Here is a 17,500-nt window from a genome sequence, read left to right as displayed (position 1 = left end):
ATAACGGTTGTTTGGCCCAAGTCTACAGATGCGTCGTCTCCCGTCGTAGATAACATAGATTGGATACAAGAGCATACAGCTCTGTTGAGATATAAAATGTTTAACCGTTGCTCAGGCATTGCATAATGCGACCGTCAGGGACTCCCTTTGTTTTGGAGTTATGATGCAAACGATTTTGATTTGAATAACGTACAGCTACACGCATACGGACGACCCGCATAATAGTCAAATCCAATGTATTGTTTTTGTTGTTCTTTTAAAACATCTTAGTATGCCATCGTTCCACATACCCACGGGAAAGCCCTTCTTCAACTAGAGAGCATACAGTGTGAGCCTAGGTAATTACAAAGCTCTTACCTTCATACGCGCTCCGCATACATTCTACGCTTTGTGTGGATGACGCCTTGACATAGGCGCCGTGTGTAAGAGAAAAAAGGAATAAGCAAGAAATGCCTAGCAGCAGAGGTGTTAAACATGAGAAGCAAGCAAGTAGGAAGTAATTAACATGTTGTTAGCCAACCAGCGATTAATTAATCAGCTAATAATTAAACTATAGTACTGTACTTGGTCAAGCGAAGAAGCAATGGAATATAAAATGGATGGATTCATCAATAAAAACACAAAGGAAAATGACAAATGGAGTACTCGGTACAGTACATTCATCCTCCTAAAGAGAAAAATTGGGAGAGAAAGGGAGTCTTTTCAAAACACACATGCCTGATTTTTCACTGACTTAGCCACCTTCCACTATCTTCGGAGGCTGTGATTGGTCACTAAACGATATTTTTTTTGTTTTTTACACATCTAAGAACGGGGCGAGCCTTATGTTTGACTAAACAATATTTGGATGTGATGCATGCCGTGGAGTGCACTAGAAAGGACATCTGGAGGAATCCATACTTTGCATTTGCTTGTCGTTTCTGTCTTGGTTTTAAGGATGACTGTTTTGAACATTCGAATTTTTGGAAACACGTTAAATATGCTCCCTCCCCCTGCCCCAAACCGTATTTTCATTTATATTCGCATCACGGTTTTGAATTTGTATGTGTGTAGTTAATATGGAAACTCTTGATCGCAGGACCTCTATTTCATCACGTGGGCGTCTATCGTTTTTGCCCAAGTGCATCGGAGACGGCAAGTGGCAAAGTTACTATGATTTTGTTGTTTTAATGTTTACTAGACGTCAATCTTCAGCAATCTTCAGCAAGCCCTTTGCCTACGATGACATTGAACTCCACTTTTTGTTGAAAGATATCGACGGTGTCGCGCTGCTATACACAAGTACCAACAATTGATTATCATCAAATACGCCAGTCACAACGCATGCCACATTTTATGGACAACATATATTGCCGGGTCTGTGTGAATTCGGAGTGTTTAGGGTGGCATAGTTTTGCTATGAAGCACTATGATGATTAAGCCAGCGTAAGTGGTAACCGTAGAGAGTGTTCAGCGTAACCCTATTTAGCAAATCATATACACATACGCACACACAGACACACACACACACACATACGCAATCACCCACCTGCACTGGTGTATAGCCTGAATTAATGAAGAAAAAAGCTAAAACTCTGCGAAGCAGATAACTTAGGTAAGAAAATATAAACAAAAATGCACCTGAAGGCAAATCCTCGAAGCCAATGCATCGTCTATAAGCTGCTGCGAAGTATCTGTTGATCGTGTAGTGTGACTTGCTCGTGCAGTAGGGAACCATGCACACGCACCGACGCACATACAGCTAGACACACACACACACACAAACACACATACAGCATTAGTCGCCATTACAGAGTTGTCGGATCGTCTTCGAAATGCGAAACAAAATCCTAAAATAAAACAAAACAAAAAAAGGAATGTGGCAGTTATAGCTTTGTTGTGAAATTACGATAAGAGATAAATATGCAAAATTGTAAAAAGGGGAAAGTAAGAAGAATAAACACCGGCATTAACCGATAGAAAGCGTAAAATACAATACCGAAAGCGAAGCCGTAAGACAGAGTCGCAATGTAAATGTAAGAAGCGGCATAGGCAGGCATCAGGTTAGAATTTTAGTTTCTTTTTGTAATCCAGCAAAACTGAATGGCTCATATACTGCGAAACGATGCGAGTGGAAATGTGCCGAATTGCTGAGGCAGTGCTTAATCTTTTGCAAAATTAAATTAAGCCGAATAATATAGGACACCTTTCCCTTGAAATTATCACCGTCCCTCAAAGCATCATTGAATTCCTGACTCAAACCATCATTAAAAATAAATACATACGCATCAACACTCACACACTCACACGTACGACTAAAATACATACAAAAACACACGCAAAATGCAATGGTAGAATATGTAACTTATCCACAGCGTCGTCATCCTGCCCGTCGTCGTCGTCGTCTTCGTCGTCGTATCATTCAGATAAGCCAACTCCCGCAGCACAGAAAGAAAAAAGAAGCAACTCACCGTGTGTGTCAAGTGCATGCATGCATCAAGGTCAAGGATTGGAAGAATCCATAATGTAGTCTGCTAGTAGCGTACCTTGGGCTACCTAGTAGTAAAGAATGCTGTGCTGATGATAAAAAAGTAGTGAAACAAAAACATACAGATACAGCATAAAGGGCCATGATGCAACATGTTAATGTAAAACTAACTAGTGGCAACGTGCGAAGGAATGCGAAACAAAAGCAACGTTAGACAGGAAACAAATAGAATGCAAACACATTAACACAGAAACACACACACACACACACACACATACACACACGCACACCGACAGCTACACGTACATAACGCCGTCACAGGAATGTGTTATAGATTCTGCTGTCTGTGAGCAGTAGTGAGAAGAACGAAGAAGAAGAAGAAAATATATACAAAACACAAGAATAAGCTGACACAAGAAAAGTGGATAATAGAGAGGGTAAAAAGTATGATCATAAGAAAGCAGTGACCGTGTATCCAGTGAGACGGAAATTAGGCAGAGAAGCAAGCGATATCCTGAAAAGAGTAACCACAATGATGCAACTTCACTTGAACGGAAGAAAGAAGGAAGGATAGAAGAGAGAGAAAAAGGTGGGATGAACAATGCAAACCAAACAAATTAAAAATCATCTCAGAAGTGTATATGATACTACGAATCCTCCCCAGGGACATGCAGAGTGCGAATATGCCGAGTGTGAAGGCAGTTATGGTCCGGGGCGTACTTCTGTGTCGCGTAAGAGACATGTAAAGAATACATTGCATGTAAAGAAAAATCTGCAGACACTTCTGTAATACCAACGGAGTGCAGATTGGAAAAAAAGTAAGAGTAAATAACAATAGAGAGAGAACAAGCGCGAGACAAGAATCGAAGATAAGGATAAGCGTGCGAACTGGAAAGTGAGAGGGAAGGAAAGGACTTATTCCGCTGATATGGACAAGGGGCTGGAGAATGAAAAGCAACAACGGAAAACGCAAAAAGAGGAAAAAAACAAATAAAATGTTAGTAAAACTAAAGTGTTTAAAAAAGTAATGAAGAATAATATTATATAATTATTAAAAACAAACAAAAAAAACTATATAAGGAAATAAAATTATATGAAACAAAGCGAAACAAAGCTTGTCCTTGGAGTTTGTGCTGAGAGAATGGGGTGGAAACATTTAACTATTAACCAGAGGGGCTTCGAGGATTCGACTTTAAGTTTAACGGTTGTTTTGTCGTTTATTTATATAAGAATAATATCATGTTATAATCTATATATTGTATGATAATGAAACCTTCTTCCGAGTCACTCCATTCTGATGATTTCTTATTCACGTTTCACCGAGCACTTTGTGGCACTTTTCCAAGCAGTACTCGTATCCCAGGAAGGTAGCTGAATTGACTGGAGCGGCTCTGGCGATGATCACCAAGCTCCCGCGGAACAACGAACGCCAGCCATGTTTCTGCGAGCGCAAGCAAGGAACAAATAAGTTTACAAAAAAGTAGAATTCCCGCGATCAGACCGGTTGCTGACACTCTTACCTTGATTAAAGATCGGAAACAGTGCATCATGCTCTTGTGGACGGTGGGATCCGTTTCCGCCTGCATAACGGTTTTTACTACATCGAAGGGTACGATGAATAGCCATGAAGCAATACCGGCCACGGCCCCGGCGGTCGCAATGAGTGATGCCTGTAGTGCGCCTCCAATCGATGCTCCCGCCGCCCGCTCGTTATTCAAGCGGTGCAATCGTCGCTCGATTTCCAGCATATACTCGTACACGTACATATACACGCCATACGGGAAAACGTCACGGAACATCATCGGCGTAATACCGCGATAGATCCCGGCCATGCCTTCGCGGCGAAAGATGTCCTTCAAGCAGGCCCATGGGTGTCCGATAACTGGTGACGATGGTTATATAGAACGGGTAATAGAAAGTCGTCACTAACTTAGACCGGTTGTCACTTAGTAGCCAATGAGTGCGGCGGCGCCAACAAATTCTTAAACGAAAACGTGCGAATGCGACGCGGATTTTTGACTGACAATGAGGTGTTCAAAATTTTCATAGCTTCAAGGAGATGTACATCTCATAATTTTTTTTTGTATTTCTTCATCTTCTAATATTTCACAAGCAATTTGTTAGAAAGTGATCTCACTTTTTCTAAAGAGACAGCCAAGTCTTTCAGCTAAGAACAATTAGGTAATGTATTAGGAATAGGCCCCTATAGCATATCGCAGAACATCAATTTTCGTTAGCAACGGAATAGTCTCCCGCATGGCAAAAGTTACTTTATGCTGAAACATTGTTCACTGCCTACGCTCTGTCACTAGAACTGCGTTTGCGTGTGTTTGGAGCACTCTATTAGCGATTGTTTGGCTCCACTGAACTGATTGCAACGTTATCTGCCGTGCAAGTGGCTATAGCTTTCTCGCGCATACTTACAGGATAGTGTTTGTAGTCGAACCTTGACGACTTCGATCGGACAGGCTAGAAACACTTGCGCCAAACCAGCCACCGATCCAGCAATGAACACGTGCTTTCTCCAGTACGCCTTCCGCAATCGATCCGAGCGTGTGCTGTGGAGCGACGGAAAATGGAAAACTCACTAAAAACATCGTAACCGGATGGGGTAAAACGCTACAGGACACTGTTCAGCTGTTGTTTGCTCACTGTTTCTGTAAGTAGCGTAGTTGCGCACCGTAGACGGCAAACACGACCGAGTTCAGTGCTCCGTTCGAGAGCAGCGGGAAGTACATGCCACGGTAGAATCCTTTCAGCTGTTGGATGTGTTGAAGAGAAGACGAAAACAGTGAATTGAACGCCAGACGATGCAGGGAGTGGTGAAGGTGTTTATATATGTGCGGAGGTGAGGCGATCACGCGAGACCCTGACCATTCCCGGCCTGCTGTGACGACCACCACGGGGTTCGAGACGCTCACGTTGGTTCTAAATTTGGCGCCGGACGCCAACCACAATCCTACGACTCGCCGTGCGACACTGACACTGTGCTTCCGTTTTTGCAATGAATGGCGTAGCGGCGTCAGGCGATGTGTCGAGGGTCAAAACATGCGGTATCTATGCTGGTGGCGTCCATCGGGATAGGCGCTCGCGGTGGATAGCCTTGACTTTCATCGGTGATGATGACCAACAATCTTCCCCGGTTTACTTACACCGTTATTACGTATGATGATGTTGTACATCGCATTGCCCATGCCGTAGTTAGAGTTCTGCTGCCACGCTTTGATGGTGTCCATCGGGTGACCGACTAGTAGACCGCAGGCTCCTGTATGCAATGATAAGTAGAGGGGTAAATAGACACGCACAACCACCAGATTGCGCTCGCACCGTTCTTGCTTACCGCCAAAGGAACCGGCAATAAAGTCGCACAATATCGGGTTCATGATGCCGCACTCAGACGGTAGACTATACCGTAAGTCGGATCGAATAAATCTCCCTCACAGCACAGTCGATACTATCTGATGCAAGGCCCACGGTACAACTGTAGCACTGTGTCCCGGCCGTACATCATCTCGATCGATCCTCGGCTCGGCTCGGTGATGGTGGTGTTAAGGTATCGCGAAATTTCGCATCCCTTGAACTTGATCGCCGTTGCTCTACTAGCCACGAGTAGAACATGTAGTGTAAAGTGTTTAGTGGATGTAGTGGGTGCATTGAAAACAATCGTTCCTACACGGATGTGTGTTTGTGAATTAAATCTGTTTTCACATTACACGTTCCTGTTGGTTGCTGAGCTACGAGTGTGAAACGATAACGGTCGATGTCTCCCGCAACAAACGCACGTGTACCGTCGCGGATGAAATAGGCGTAGAGTAGGCGATGCAGTAACCGACGGTTGACGATTAGTGCCAACTGCTTAACGTATCGTAGTAGTCGAGATTCTGTCATAGATTTAGCCTCTAGTAGCGTGGTCTACTGTTTGTATAACTGCTGCCTGTATAACAAACGACTAACGAGGTTAGGTTTGTAGGTTTCGGGTTGGATGACCAGGTCGTGAGAATTTTAAACAATGGCACAGCTGGCAAAATCTTCTTAGCGATGGTAATCGACATTGATCCTGAATTTTTAAGCTTACGATTTGAAGAGGGTACCGCTCATGCATGCCGGTTGTGGCGTTTTACATGTTAGTATATAAATAAGTCGTTCTGTAATGTTTGGAAGGCGTATAGAATTTAGTAGGCAATAGAAAATTATGAAATGATTTGTTATAGTACTGCTAATTATCACTTGTACTGTAATGTGTATCAGGTCGATTTCGAATAGCAATTCTGATTAACATACAGCATTGTGTTAATCGATGATGGGATGTTGTTATTGCAGTGCGAGAGAAGTGATAATGAGCATTAAAGGAGACTAACATATAGAGGAACGTAAACAGTTTTAAGTAGGTTTTCGTTACATTATGCACTCTATGACAACTCATAGAATATTACATGAGGTAAGTGGCTAAATGTGTTAAATTTTAAAATAAAGATGCGTTGAATACGTTCCTACTATCAACACACCTGTAGCTTTTCCAGCATTGTAAGCCATTAGAATGCAAGTGTGATGATACACACGAGGATGTGCATAAACGCTGAATGGATGTAGCATGCAGAGCAGTAAGGTATGTCAATAAATTATGTTCAACGTTCGTATGCATCTAAATCAAGTAATACCACTAATTAAAGGAGATAGTGGAATTTACCACTGTGCTGTCCTTAAGCAGGTTCGCTGAGACTCTACTCTACTAACATTTACTATGCTCTGAGTACTTTAGTACTGTATCTGTGTAGAAACATACGTTACATCGAAGTGTAGTCGACCATTGAACCGCCATCGTTTTCTGAAAGAAAATAGTCCAACACGACTATCACACTAGTAGCACGCTAGTAGCCCTTGCTAGTAGCGAAATATGCCAGGATTTGATTCAAACCTGATCCTCTGTATGGTCTCACTCAAAGTTGAAGTCCTCAAAACCACAAAATACAATTTCTCGAATTTTATCACTCTACGATCCACGAACAATCCACCGGCATCAGTAGTTCAATAATCTAATCTAATTTCCACGAAGTTGCATTACGATACTCGCCGTTCCGCTTGATAATCCAACACCACCAAGGGCCAATTGTGTCAGCTGATAAGAAACGTTAAGATGCGAAAGTCATTTCAGATGAGCATTTTATTGCAAATCACAAGTGTATAACAGAACGGTCAAAAGGAAAGGGAAGAGGAGAAGCAGTAAACGAATGCGGTCGGTAGCATCTGCAACCATCACAGCGGAGATCACGAACACACTAGTAGCGGCTTAGATGACCTCGGCTAGCTTAGCGGCCAGGGATGCATCGCCCTCTATCTGCAGCTTGCCCTGGGTCAACGCATCACCGACCGACAGAGTGCGGGCGCTGACGGCGACCAAGTCTTCCACGGTCAGCGTCACGGTCACATCAGCACTGGTCGTCGTACCTTTCTCCACCTTCAACTGCTTCAGATCGATCACTGCATTTGGTAGCAAGTTGAAAGAGATGTAGAACGTGAACATTACGGTGTCTCGGATTTACCACCAGTCACCGGGGTCCCTGTGTACTCTTACCGTACTGCTCGATGCCGCTGGCAGTCTTAATGTTGAACTGGAACACACCCAGCACCTTGCGTGGACCATTCGGATCGACGGCGGCCACGCGAGCCTTTACCTTTTCAATAACCGTTTCCAGCGACATATCGAGGCGTACTGAACTGAATTGGGGTCCCGATAGCTTCCAGCCGCCGGTTTTATAGCGTGTCACAGGTGGTGCCGTAAGCGAGAGGTGGATGGATGGTTAGATTGGTTGGAGCAGATCTTCGACCCGACCCGGCGATGATTAGTGAACAATCGGCGGATGGACGAAGAAGCCGGCCAAGACGACGACGACGACGCCAACGTTGAGCGACCGGCCTGGAGTACCTCCTCCACCAGTCAGCAGACCGATTGCCATCTTATCTTGAGCCCTGGGACCTGTGGTTGTCTCGTGTCGCCGGAGCCGATTGAAAGCGGTCTACTACTGTACTCGTTCTGCTCTCAAGTGGAGTACTTTTAATTGGATTATTGAGCGTGAATTGACTGGTTCCAGTACCGCACCGACCAGATCCACAAAACTCGTGGGCCCGGTGGGAGCACCTACCCTAATGTCGCGGTCAATTCGTTGTCAATTGCCGCATTCCGGGCGTCTGGGTTGTGCCTATGGCCTTACGCAGTGATTTTGGATGGCAGAGCGTCAATGGAGGAATGGAAAGCATCGGTCATCGTAAACGGACAGAAAAATGGAACATTTTGACCGGAAGTAATCGGACAGTGAGCGAAGGAACTACTCCAATGTTGCTCTCGAAGTAGTTACGCTATTTTTTGTTTGGGAATTGCAGTTGCTAATCAAAAATTGGCCAATCGCTAAAAGTAATAAACACTGAATGCAGCGTAAACGACCACAAGTGTGACTTATCTTATCACGCACCCTTTACCTGCCCAAATAAATTATAGCCAGTATACACGGCAGCACTAGTGCCAGTCCGTATCACATGTGAATCATCGTAATCTGATGGCAGAACTCGGTTACAAGCGATCCGTCATCCATGTCGATGACACAGCTTTTTATTAAGCAACTTCTAAATCCGGATTTACTGGAAGTTTCAATCGACACAATACGGTAGGCATAGAATCATTTTTTGGGGGCTTCAAACAAATAGGATAGAATCCCTTCGCTACGGTAGAGAAAGCAAAATCATGTGGCACCTAGAACCCCTCTGTCTCTCTAGGTAATGGTGATTTGGCGAGAATTGCCCCACGCATGAAAATTTTCTTTTTTGCCAGTCATTGCTGCACGTTAGCTGGAAGAGGTGATTATCTTAGCACTGTTCCGATAACGTTCACCATATCTTGATAGATCATTAATTAGCAGGCTTATATTGATTGCGTTTAATGAATGATTGGTTGCGGCTCATAAGAGCTTATCCGACTTGGCCAATTTATTTAGGATCGCTATTATCAGCGATTTTTTTTTCTATCATACATTGATTACATTTTACATTTGTCACTGAAGGTAATAAGCAATGCATACGTGTTCCTGCTTACCGTTCATTTACGGGTACGAATATTTAGACGAACGCCATTCACTGACCTCTAAGGGCAGAGGGATTATTAGATGACGAACTGAACTTATTGGGCGGGATAGCCGGGATAAAGAATGTAGATAACGCACCAAGTGAGGTACTGTCAATGAAGTTACCTAAGATTTCACTTGTATTTATATTATTGATAGGCCCAGGTTTGGGAAAACAGGACACAATGGAAGTTGAGCACTATCAGCTTTGGGGACGAAAAGACTCTGCTGTTGTCTGCAAACAGTAGCTTGGGGTAAGATTCGGAATGCCTACCCGTTAATAAAAACGTTCAACAGTGTGGGATGAGCTCGAGAAAGGTGTAGAATATTAGTAAAACGATTTCACCCTTCCAACACGCTATCCCGTGATGCATTTGTTACAGTTTGTTCAGTTGCCATTAGCAATCTGGTTTGGTTGCTTCGATTGCATTTCCAAGATCGGTCATTTCGTTTGGTTTTAAAATGTATGCTGGCTCCGCAAATTAAAATGTATGCTGGCAAATGTATGCTGAAACTTCAGTTCAGTTCATTAATCTAGTAAGCTAGATATTGCTTGCGGCAGTATGGTTCCCAGCCAATGTTGATGTTAAAGAGGTATCGCATCGCCATATCGAACGTTACTAGTGGTTGAAATAAGCGTGTTAAATTTTGTAGGAATGAAATCGTCATAAGAGTTTTTTGGTACAAATATACCAAATCGTACAAAAATGCATCATACGAAAGAGATAGTTTGAATGCATTTATCAACAAGTATCACATTAAGATAACAATTTCATCGACACTTTAATTGGTTTATTGTTCAAACATTTTCCAGTCAATTGTTTTAGATCGCATCCACCAAGGCCTGGAATAGGTTCTGGTCGCCGGTCATGTTTACTTTGCCCTGTGCGACCGCATCCTTGACCGGAATCTGCTTCGTACCAACGGCAATGAAGTCTTCGTCCTTCAGGTTGATCACTACATCCGGCGAAGCGGCCTTACCATCCGAAACAGACAGTCCCTTCAGATCAACAACTGGAAGTGTATGCAGAATAGAATTAGTCCAGCTCATTCCATACCGAAAGTGATTATCTTAGAAAATGCTCACTAATTTCATGGACGCCATCGGCAGCCTCGATGTTCAGCTGGAACACTCCCAGAACCTTGCGTGGTCCATTGGGGTCAATGGCGGCAACGCGGGCCTTAATTTTTTCGATCACGGCGTCGCACTTCATGGTTGGACTGGATGTTGGGAAATGAGACAACTGCTAGTAACTTGCTGAACTGCTGCTTGTAAGTGAACTTCTCTGCTTTTATACCGATGAAGACACCTCGTGTGACAGACACCTTACCACCTGCGTGAGCATCGTTCCTTGTCACTTATCAGGTGTCTGGCGTTAATGTTAACCAGGCCAAAAATAAACTGAATATCTTGCGCCAAGCTAATCGTAGAGATTAATCAAGTCGCACATAGCCTAACGTCGCTTAATCCACAGCTAATCGGCTGGCCACCGTTGTGATGCGCTAACACATGAGCTTAGCACATTACCGTCACACACAACCCGTGGGTCGAATTTGGAGGCGAACGTCAATGATGCCCAAAAGAGTAAACACCTGACATCGAACTGGTCCCATCCAGGGGCTCCTATGTAAAATGTCTTTGTAAAAATAATGCATAACATACGCTTGTATAGTCAGTGCATAGATTTAACAGTCCTCGAACTAATAAAATCCTTCTATCATCTCTGTTTCTCTGAAGTCTGAAGGGACTGTCTGTTTCGGACGGCAAGGAGGCTTCGCCGAAAGTAGTGATCAACCTGAAGGAGGAAGACTTCATTGCCATTGGTACGAAGCAGGTTGCGGTCACAAATGACATTAACACATACTCTTTACTTATTTTAAAATGAATCTGTTCAGAGCATTGGACTGTCGAGAGGAAGGTAAGAGATGAAAATGAAATAAATTAAACCATTTCATTGTCAGAAGATGTGTCCTAAAGATACAAACCAAACGGGACTCTATTCCAGCAAAGTATTCCTATAGCTGTGGATAGCAATGACGTCACTAAAGATGGAAATGAGGTACATGATATGAATGAATTGAAAACATGTTTGAAACCTGTTAGTTTGATTAAATCTTCATTTAATAGTCTCAAATTAATATTTGACACAAAACCATAGCCACTACTAACGATCTAGATGCAGTGATTATTTCAAAAGCCTTTAAGAGGAACTTGAAGGTTTGATTCAAAAGAGGCCAAGAGTATGAGAAGTTTTAAAGAAATTTAATTGGATTCTCCCGGCGACGGAAGAGTACGGAATCCGGCAGTTGATGCTGCTGACGATGGAAAAAAAACAAAGTAATTACAAATGCCACCAAAGGGCCAGCAGACCTGCGGAGAATCAATCACTAAACTTCGTGAGAGTCTCCTCTGCTACAGCATCGATAGTGCCGGTCGCATTTATCTAAGCGCCCGTGGTCACCTGGGGACTCCCGGAACGCACGATTTCTAATTAACCGATCGTTCAGCAACGGCTCGGATAGGTCGGTGGCGACAGGAGCTGGCAGTAAAGAATGTAGATCTTCTGCGCCTTCCGCGCTCTTTCCTCACACACCCACGGACAATTCCTGTTTGCCAGAAAATTGAGCAGAACACGTTCTTTGATGGTTCCTGCGAATGCCTTCCACAAGCTACAACACGCACATGTCCCAAGAGTAGCAACGTAGCTCGCGGGGCAAAGCATCTTGGTCTGCCCGGCAAGAGACTGGCGGCCAGAGCAGCTGGTCCGGCAAAAGTACCGCTAATCGCAACCTGATCTTTCGACCGATCCAGATGAATCCCTCGATCTCACATTTCTCTTGCTCTTTCCTTCCGCCGCGCAAAAGATTAACAAAACTAGCAGCCCCCCAAGGCGTGCTACCACGTTGCGTGTGACGATCGCGAGAGAAAGGTACGAAGGAAGAAAGGAAGAAACGACGACCAAGTTGTCCAACTTGTCGGTCTACGAGTGCCGGCGAGATTGTGGTCACTTGTCGGCGGCAAATGTAGCCGCGGCCCAAAACGAATGCAAAATCAGCAGCAGAACTGCGGATTGAGCGGACGATCGATCGGGAGGAAGATCGCGTGCGCGCGAGCGAGAACGGGAGGGAGAAAGTTCATCGAACAAGGTGAAGATGGTGGAGTGATCCCAAGAGCGCTTGGGCGGCCCAAGAATGGCAAGAGGGAGAATATCGCTAGTCTCTGCGCTGGTCGGAGGTCGGCTCGAAAAATCGAAAAACACTCTTAGCGAGCACACCTGCAGTCGATCGTGGATCTTTTAGTCGGTTGCTTCATCTCAGGTTGATCAGTTCGAACTCGTAGAGTAGAGCCGTTTTTCGGAGTTGCAGTTGCAGGATCGAACAATTCTGCATAACTGTTGCACTCGTTTGTTCGCTTTTTCATTCGGTGGAAGTGGTGCTCGTGGTGGTGGCGGTGGTTGTGGTGACCGTTTTGTAACGTTGCACCGGTGACTCAAAAAGGGGGTGCCTTCTGATAGTGCTGGTACAATGATAAGAAGCAAAGGATTGGTTGGCCGGTCGGGGCTGCTTCAGCTACTTGTCGGCACCGTTTGTCTGTTGGCGCTTCAGGATGATACGACGGTGGAGGCCACGATACCAACGATTGATAATATCGGTAATCCATTGATCCAGTGTGTCTACGGCGGGAGGGGTGGGTAAAAGACGCTGCAGACGCATTGGGCGAAAGTCGGATCCTGGTTAAGTCGTCAACCGTCGTTTAATCTGCCCGTTACGCGATGGTGGCGTGTCGACGTGACTTTCGTGTTTCCTTTGGTGCCGTTCTTCCCCTGTACTCTTTGAGGTCACAACGAACCTTCTAGAGCACACTATAGCGAATCATATCTTATCCATCATGAGCTATGCTCTCTGTTCTATCGGACGAGCGCATGGCTAGGGCGACAACCATTCCGATATCGGGGTTCAAAGAAGGAGGTAACGCACGCAGTAAAGTGTGTTGTGAGCAATACGAGATGGAACATTGCTCCTAATCGCGAGAGGAGCAAGATTCAGTTTAGGCAACCCAGTTTAACAATCGTGTAATCTTTACTGCCTTTCGTGCTGTGCACATGATGCAGAAACGCAATGATTGATAAGATATCTGTTGTACTCTGCTCCGTTGGCAACAGGTACGGAACGCAGAGTTGGTCTGGCAAAAGGTTTTTTACCTTTCGTTTCGCGCACCATTCTAAATTAGCGAAATCACCTCGAATACGAAAATGATAATCACCTGGTGACCATGCATAGGGGTCGCTATTAGTCGGTTGACCACGACGAATCGGTCATTTTGGTACGTGCGGAGCGTGGGTTGTAACACTGCACACTCACCAGGCCAACCAGTCGTACCCGCCAAACACCGCCGGAGTGTTTTGGGCACCGAAAGTAGGAAGCAAGAAGTTCCTGGTGCAGGCGTTTATGGGTTGTCCATGGTTCCGTCCGCCACTAGCCAACCTTGAGCCACATTGAGTTTGGTGTATCGATAAATGTCGATAAATTAACTTTCAAAAGGAAACAATCACCCAGGACTTCAAAATGAACCACAATGTACATCTTGGTTTTGTTGTGATCCATTTGTGGTCAATTTTGAAAATTAATAACACTTCTCGCGTGGCTTATGGAAATCGTTGGTAGTGTCGCGCATAGTCTTTCTTTTATGTTGTGGTGGAGTTCTCTTATGTTGTTTGATCATCAGCTTTGTCCAATAATTATGTTTCAAATTTTATTTTTTTGTTAAGTATACTTAGCACAGAAAGATACCACCAAATTTGGTAAATCTTGCTCATTTATACGAGCAAAACAAATGTTTGAAAACAATTCATGTTTTTGATTACAACGTTAATCGCTTATCGATTCCCAGCTCAGCTACCAAGCATGTCTGTTTGGAAAAGTCAAATTGATTAGAATCTGACGCCAAAACGAACCACTGAGGTGATAGGTATACCATTATAAATCCATTTATATCATATTAAAATGTTTCTTTTGCCCAAGGAAGTAAATACTGTTGGGAAAAATGGAACAAGTAATACTTGTATTCTGATTTCAGTCTGTTCTTCATGATCCACAGATGTGGTTTACATTTTATGAATATGGTTTGAGAATCCGCTACAACTGGGATTTTTTTTTGATCGAACGATTCTACCTGACTCGATTTCTCGGTTTACCTGATCTGACATAGAAGATCACAAAAAGATGTTCATAAGAAACGGCGATCTAGACTGTTTCCTACATATCAAACATTGCCGAAACACAATTGTTGAAGTCCGCGCAGATCGTTTTTTCAGTTTCGCTTTCAAAACATTAATTCGATCTCTGAATCGATTGATATCTTTTTGGAAAGAAATAATCGAGTAAAATTGTGAAGTGACAAATGACTTTCTTGGTTACTAGTGAGACTTTGAATGTACAAAATCTTGACTGTATGTCAAGAACAACACATTATAAATATCAGGAAGTAACACGTTGTTGAAGTATTGTCAAAGTTAAGATCGAAACGGCGTGTCCCCAATAGAATCGTATGAAAGTGACAACTTTTACTATAATACACACCTTCGCTTCTTTGTTCTACCGTATCGATTGCAGTCAAAATTTTACAATCTCCTGTTGTGCAGCAACTGATACTACCCAGGCCACTGGTTGCAGCTGATGTAATTGGTCCTGCTGCCCCGCTGGCGGATGATTCACCACCCAAGAAACCGGCAGCCATGCAGGATAAACCCTCCGACGATGCAAAAAAGATGGCTGATGAGAATGCACCGTCCAAGGATGAGAGCGAGCGGCCCTTTAGACCGTACCCGATTGCAAGTACCCGTGCCCTACCAGGCTGTCCACTGTGCGATGCATCGGTGTACAGCTACTGCGATGAAAAGGTGTTCAACGATGCATGTTGCTGTGGAGACCTTAATGGACCGTATGGTGGCGCTGGGTACGGTGGACCAGGTGGATTCGGTGGTGGATTTGGTGGCGGATTCGGTGGCGGATTTGGTGGACCAGGCGGTGGTTTCGGGGGACCGGGAGGCGGATTTGGTGGACCAGGCGGCGGATTCGGGGGACCGATTGGTTTCGGAGGGGGCTTTGGACGAAGTTGCGGTTACCGAGGATGCAGTCAACTGTTTGCCAACTCCTGCTACGAGCATCAACTGATCGTCAACTGTTGCTGTAACTCTCCGTACTAGTATGTAAGCCGTCCCCAGAATTAAATTCCGCGGTATTTTCTTTCTTCATGTACACGAGAGAGAGAGAGAGAGGGAGAGAGAAAGATACGCAACAAAGCGGAGTGTTATTAAGGCGCGACATAATCTTAACTGGCTTCTTCTTTTTATCTCAACTGTGTATGCGTGTCTATGTTGTTTTTCAGTTTGTTTCCTATCACTTACATTTATCACGTTAGGTTAAGTTTTGTTTTCATAGAGTACGAAAAGACACAGAAGTTTACGATTTAGTAAGAGCATTACGATCTGTACACACAGCTGCCTCGATCCAAAGCGAAAAAGGGAGAGCGGGATGAGGACAGAATACTAGCTACAAACGGACACAAACGAATAAAATAACTGAAAGACGAAACGATCCTCGATCGGAATCGATCGATCGTACTCACTCTCGTACGGAACAACTAAAGCAGCCAAATGGCCAACTAAAATCACGTAACCGAACACCGCGCGGCTGCTCGCATTCCATTGTGCTGCCACTGCATCATTCCGTCTCACTCGACATCGTCCTTGTACTTTTCCCTCGCCTCGGCCCGCGCATCCGGTACGAGCTGATTCTTGACACCACCGAGCACGTTGCTGGTGGCTTGTGTTGCCAGCACTATCGGTTGTACCACGATCGGCGGAATCTGGCGCATGACGGCACCTACCGCTCCGGTGTAACCCTTCTGGTCGTGCTCGAGCGCTGTAATCTCCACCAGATTGTGTGCGGTCTCGGAAATGCCCTGTAAGTAGGATGCAATATTGTAATGACGTGAACAGCCCAGTTTTCTAGCAATCCGGGTTCCCCCACGATGATACTTACCTCGCGTACAATCTGTATCGCGTTGGACATGCCTTCGCGAATATCTTGCGGTGGGTGGAGGCGCTTCCTTTTGCCTTTACGATTGCCACGTCCCCGGCGGATCGACGGTCCAGGTGAAATCATATCATAGGCCGTTTCAGCCGTTATCTAGCAAAAAAATAAATAAAATGAAATAAACGAGATACAGATGCAGAACATATGCAATCACAATGCAGCTCTTTCAGTCGTAGTTACGCCTTGACTAAAGAATTTTTTATTCGAGACTTTACATATTCATCCTACCTGCAACAGATGGATGATTCTTGTTGTGATCTCTAGCATCGCTAGAGCGGTGCGAGCAGTGAAGCTTTGAGCGCCACGCTGAAGACCACGCACGATACGACCATCCTTCTGGTATTGCTCGATCGGCAACCAAAACAGATCCCAAACACCTTGGACTGGAATGGAACGGAGAAATGGTAGAATCAGTGACGTCGCTCACAGTTGCCACCATTCTTTCTCGATGGTTTACTTACAGAGCTGCACCAACGAGTACATAGGACCGAAGCCACCGATGATCTTCGGTAACTGATGTTTCTTAATATCCTGTAGCCACTCCTGGAGTAGGAAGTTGAGCAAACGATCCACACCGAGTAGTCCGTGGCGGTAGGAGATTTTCTTGAGACGAATTTCCGAGCACTGCAACTGTCCCAGACCCATTAGCAGTCCGGCTAGTGAACCGTGCGAGAGTTCCATTCGTTTTCCATGGTAATCGATGCGGATCGGAACGTCCGGGCTGAAGATGACGTGACGGAAGTAGATTGGCGCAGTATCATTCGTCTCATCGCCGAAGGCCGATCCGTCCTGGACCTCTTTGTGTTTCTCCTCTTCCTCGATC

At 44.7% G+C, this 17,500-nt stretch overlaps 6 protein-coding genes across 24 annotated transcripts in view; 2 read left to right on the top strand and 4 right to left on the bottom strand.

The window, feature by feature from the left end:
- Positions 1 to 3,562, top strand: part of LOC125949312 (serine/threonine-protein phosphatase 2A 56 kDa regulatory subunit epsilon isoform) — a 19,757-nt gene extending 16,195 nt beyond the window's left edge. For all 12 annotated transcript variants that reach the window (XM_049676249.1, XM_049676248.1, XM_049676253.1 and 9 more), the window contains one exon: positions 1 to 3,562. This exon is cut by the window's left edge and continues 3,614 nt beyond it. The gene's annotated coding sequence lies outside the window, so the exon portion shown is untranslated.
- An 83-nt stretch (positions 3,563 to 3,645) lies between these two features.
- On the bottom strand, positions 3,646 to 5,942 carry LOC125949381 (solute carrier family 25 member 45). Its single transcript, XM_049676356.1, has 6 exons — positions 5,808 to 5,942; positions 5,620 to 5,732; positions 5,120 to 5,226; positions 4,892 to 5,025; positions 3,988 to 4,349; positions 3,646 to 3,908 (listed from the first exon to the last, which is right to left on the bottom strand). The coding sequence occupies exons 1-6, from the start codon at positions 5,848 to 5,850 to the stop codon at positions 3,777 to 3,779; spliced, it is 891 nt and encodes a 296-aa protein (XP_049532313.1). The 5' UTR covers positions 5,851 to 5,942; the 3' UTR covers positions 3,646 to 3,776.
- Positions 5,943 to 7,602: 1,660 nt separating this feature from the next.
- Positions 7,603 to 8,286, bottom strand: LOC125949456 (uncharacterized). The gene is made up of 2 exons (XM_049676466.1): positions 8,040 to 8,286; positions 7,603 to 7,945 (listed from the first exon to the last, which is right to left on the bottom strand). The coding sequence occupies exons 1-2, from the start codon at positions 8,164 to 8,166 to the stop codon at positions 7,755 to 7,757; spliced, it is 318 nt and encodes a 105-aa protein (XP_049532423.1). The 5' UTR covers positions 8,167 to 8,286; the 3' UTR covers positions 7,603 to 7,754.
- A 2,108-nt stretch (positions 8,287 to 10,394) lies between these two features.
- Positions 10,395 to 15,711, bottom strand: LOC125949457 (uncharacterized). The gene is made up of 3 exons (XM_049676467.1): positions 15,160 to 15,711; positions 10,667 to 10,800; positions 10,395 to 10,593 (listed from the first exon to the last, which is right to left on the bottom strand). Exons 2-3 carry the CDS (start codon positions 10,791 to 10,793, stop codon positions 10,403 to 10,405), a joined length of 318 nt encoding a protein of 105 aa, XP_049532424.1. The 5' UTR covers positions 10,794 to 10,800; positions 15,160 to 15,711; the 3' UTR covers positions 10,395 to 10,402.
- LOC125959246 (zinc finger homeobox protein 3) lies at positions 10,805 to 15,785 on the top strand. Its single transcript, XM_049692059.1, has 4 exons — positions 10,805 to 10,851; positions 11,318 to 11,403; positions 15,193 to 15,528; positions 15,628 to 15,785. The coding sequence occupies exons 1-4, from the start codon at positions 10,805 to 10,807 to the stop codon at positions 15,783 to 15,785; spliced, it is 627 nt and encodes a 208-aa protein (XP_049548016.1).
- A 73-nt stretch (positions 15,786 to 15,858) lies between these two features.
- The window catches only part of LOC125949225 (autophagy-related protein 2 homolog B), a 19,919-nt gene continuing 18,277 nt past the window's right edge, over positions 15,859 to 17,500 (bottom strand). For all 8 annotated transcript variants that reach the window (XM_049676022.1, XM_049676028.1, XM_049676020.1 and 5 more), the window contains exons 7-10: positions 17,139 to 17,500; positions 16,906 to 17,060; positions 16,624 to 16,770; positions 15,859 to 16,543 (exon numbers count right to left, since the gene is read on the bottom strand). The exon at positions 17,139 to 17,500 is cut by the window's right edge and continues 3,064 nt beyond it. In XM_049676022.1, coding sequence (XP_049531979.1) covers positions 16,313 to 16,543; positions 16,624 to 16,770; positions 16,906 to 17,060; positions 17,139 to 17,500 — 895 coding nt within the window. In that variant the 3' untranslated portion in view covers positions 15,859 to 16,312. The remainder of the gene's footprint in view (positions 16,544 to 16,623; positions 16,771 to 16,905; positions 17,061 to 17,138) is intronic.

This window comes from Anopheles darlingi, chromosome 2 (genome assembly GCF_943734745.1).
Source record: "Anopheles darlingi chromosome 2, idAnoDarlMG_H_01, whole genome shotgun sequence".
NCBI classification, from domain to species: Eukaryota; Metazoa; Arthropoda; class Insecta; order Diptera; family Culicidae; genus Anopheles; species Anopheles darlingi.
The sequence above is the reverse complement of the archived record's forward strand: the minus strand, read 5'-3'. Positions and strand labels throughout refer to the sequence as shown.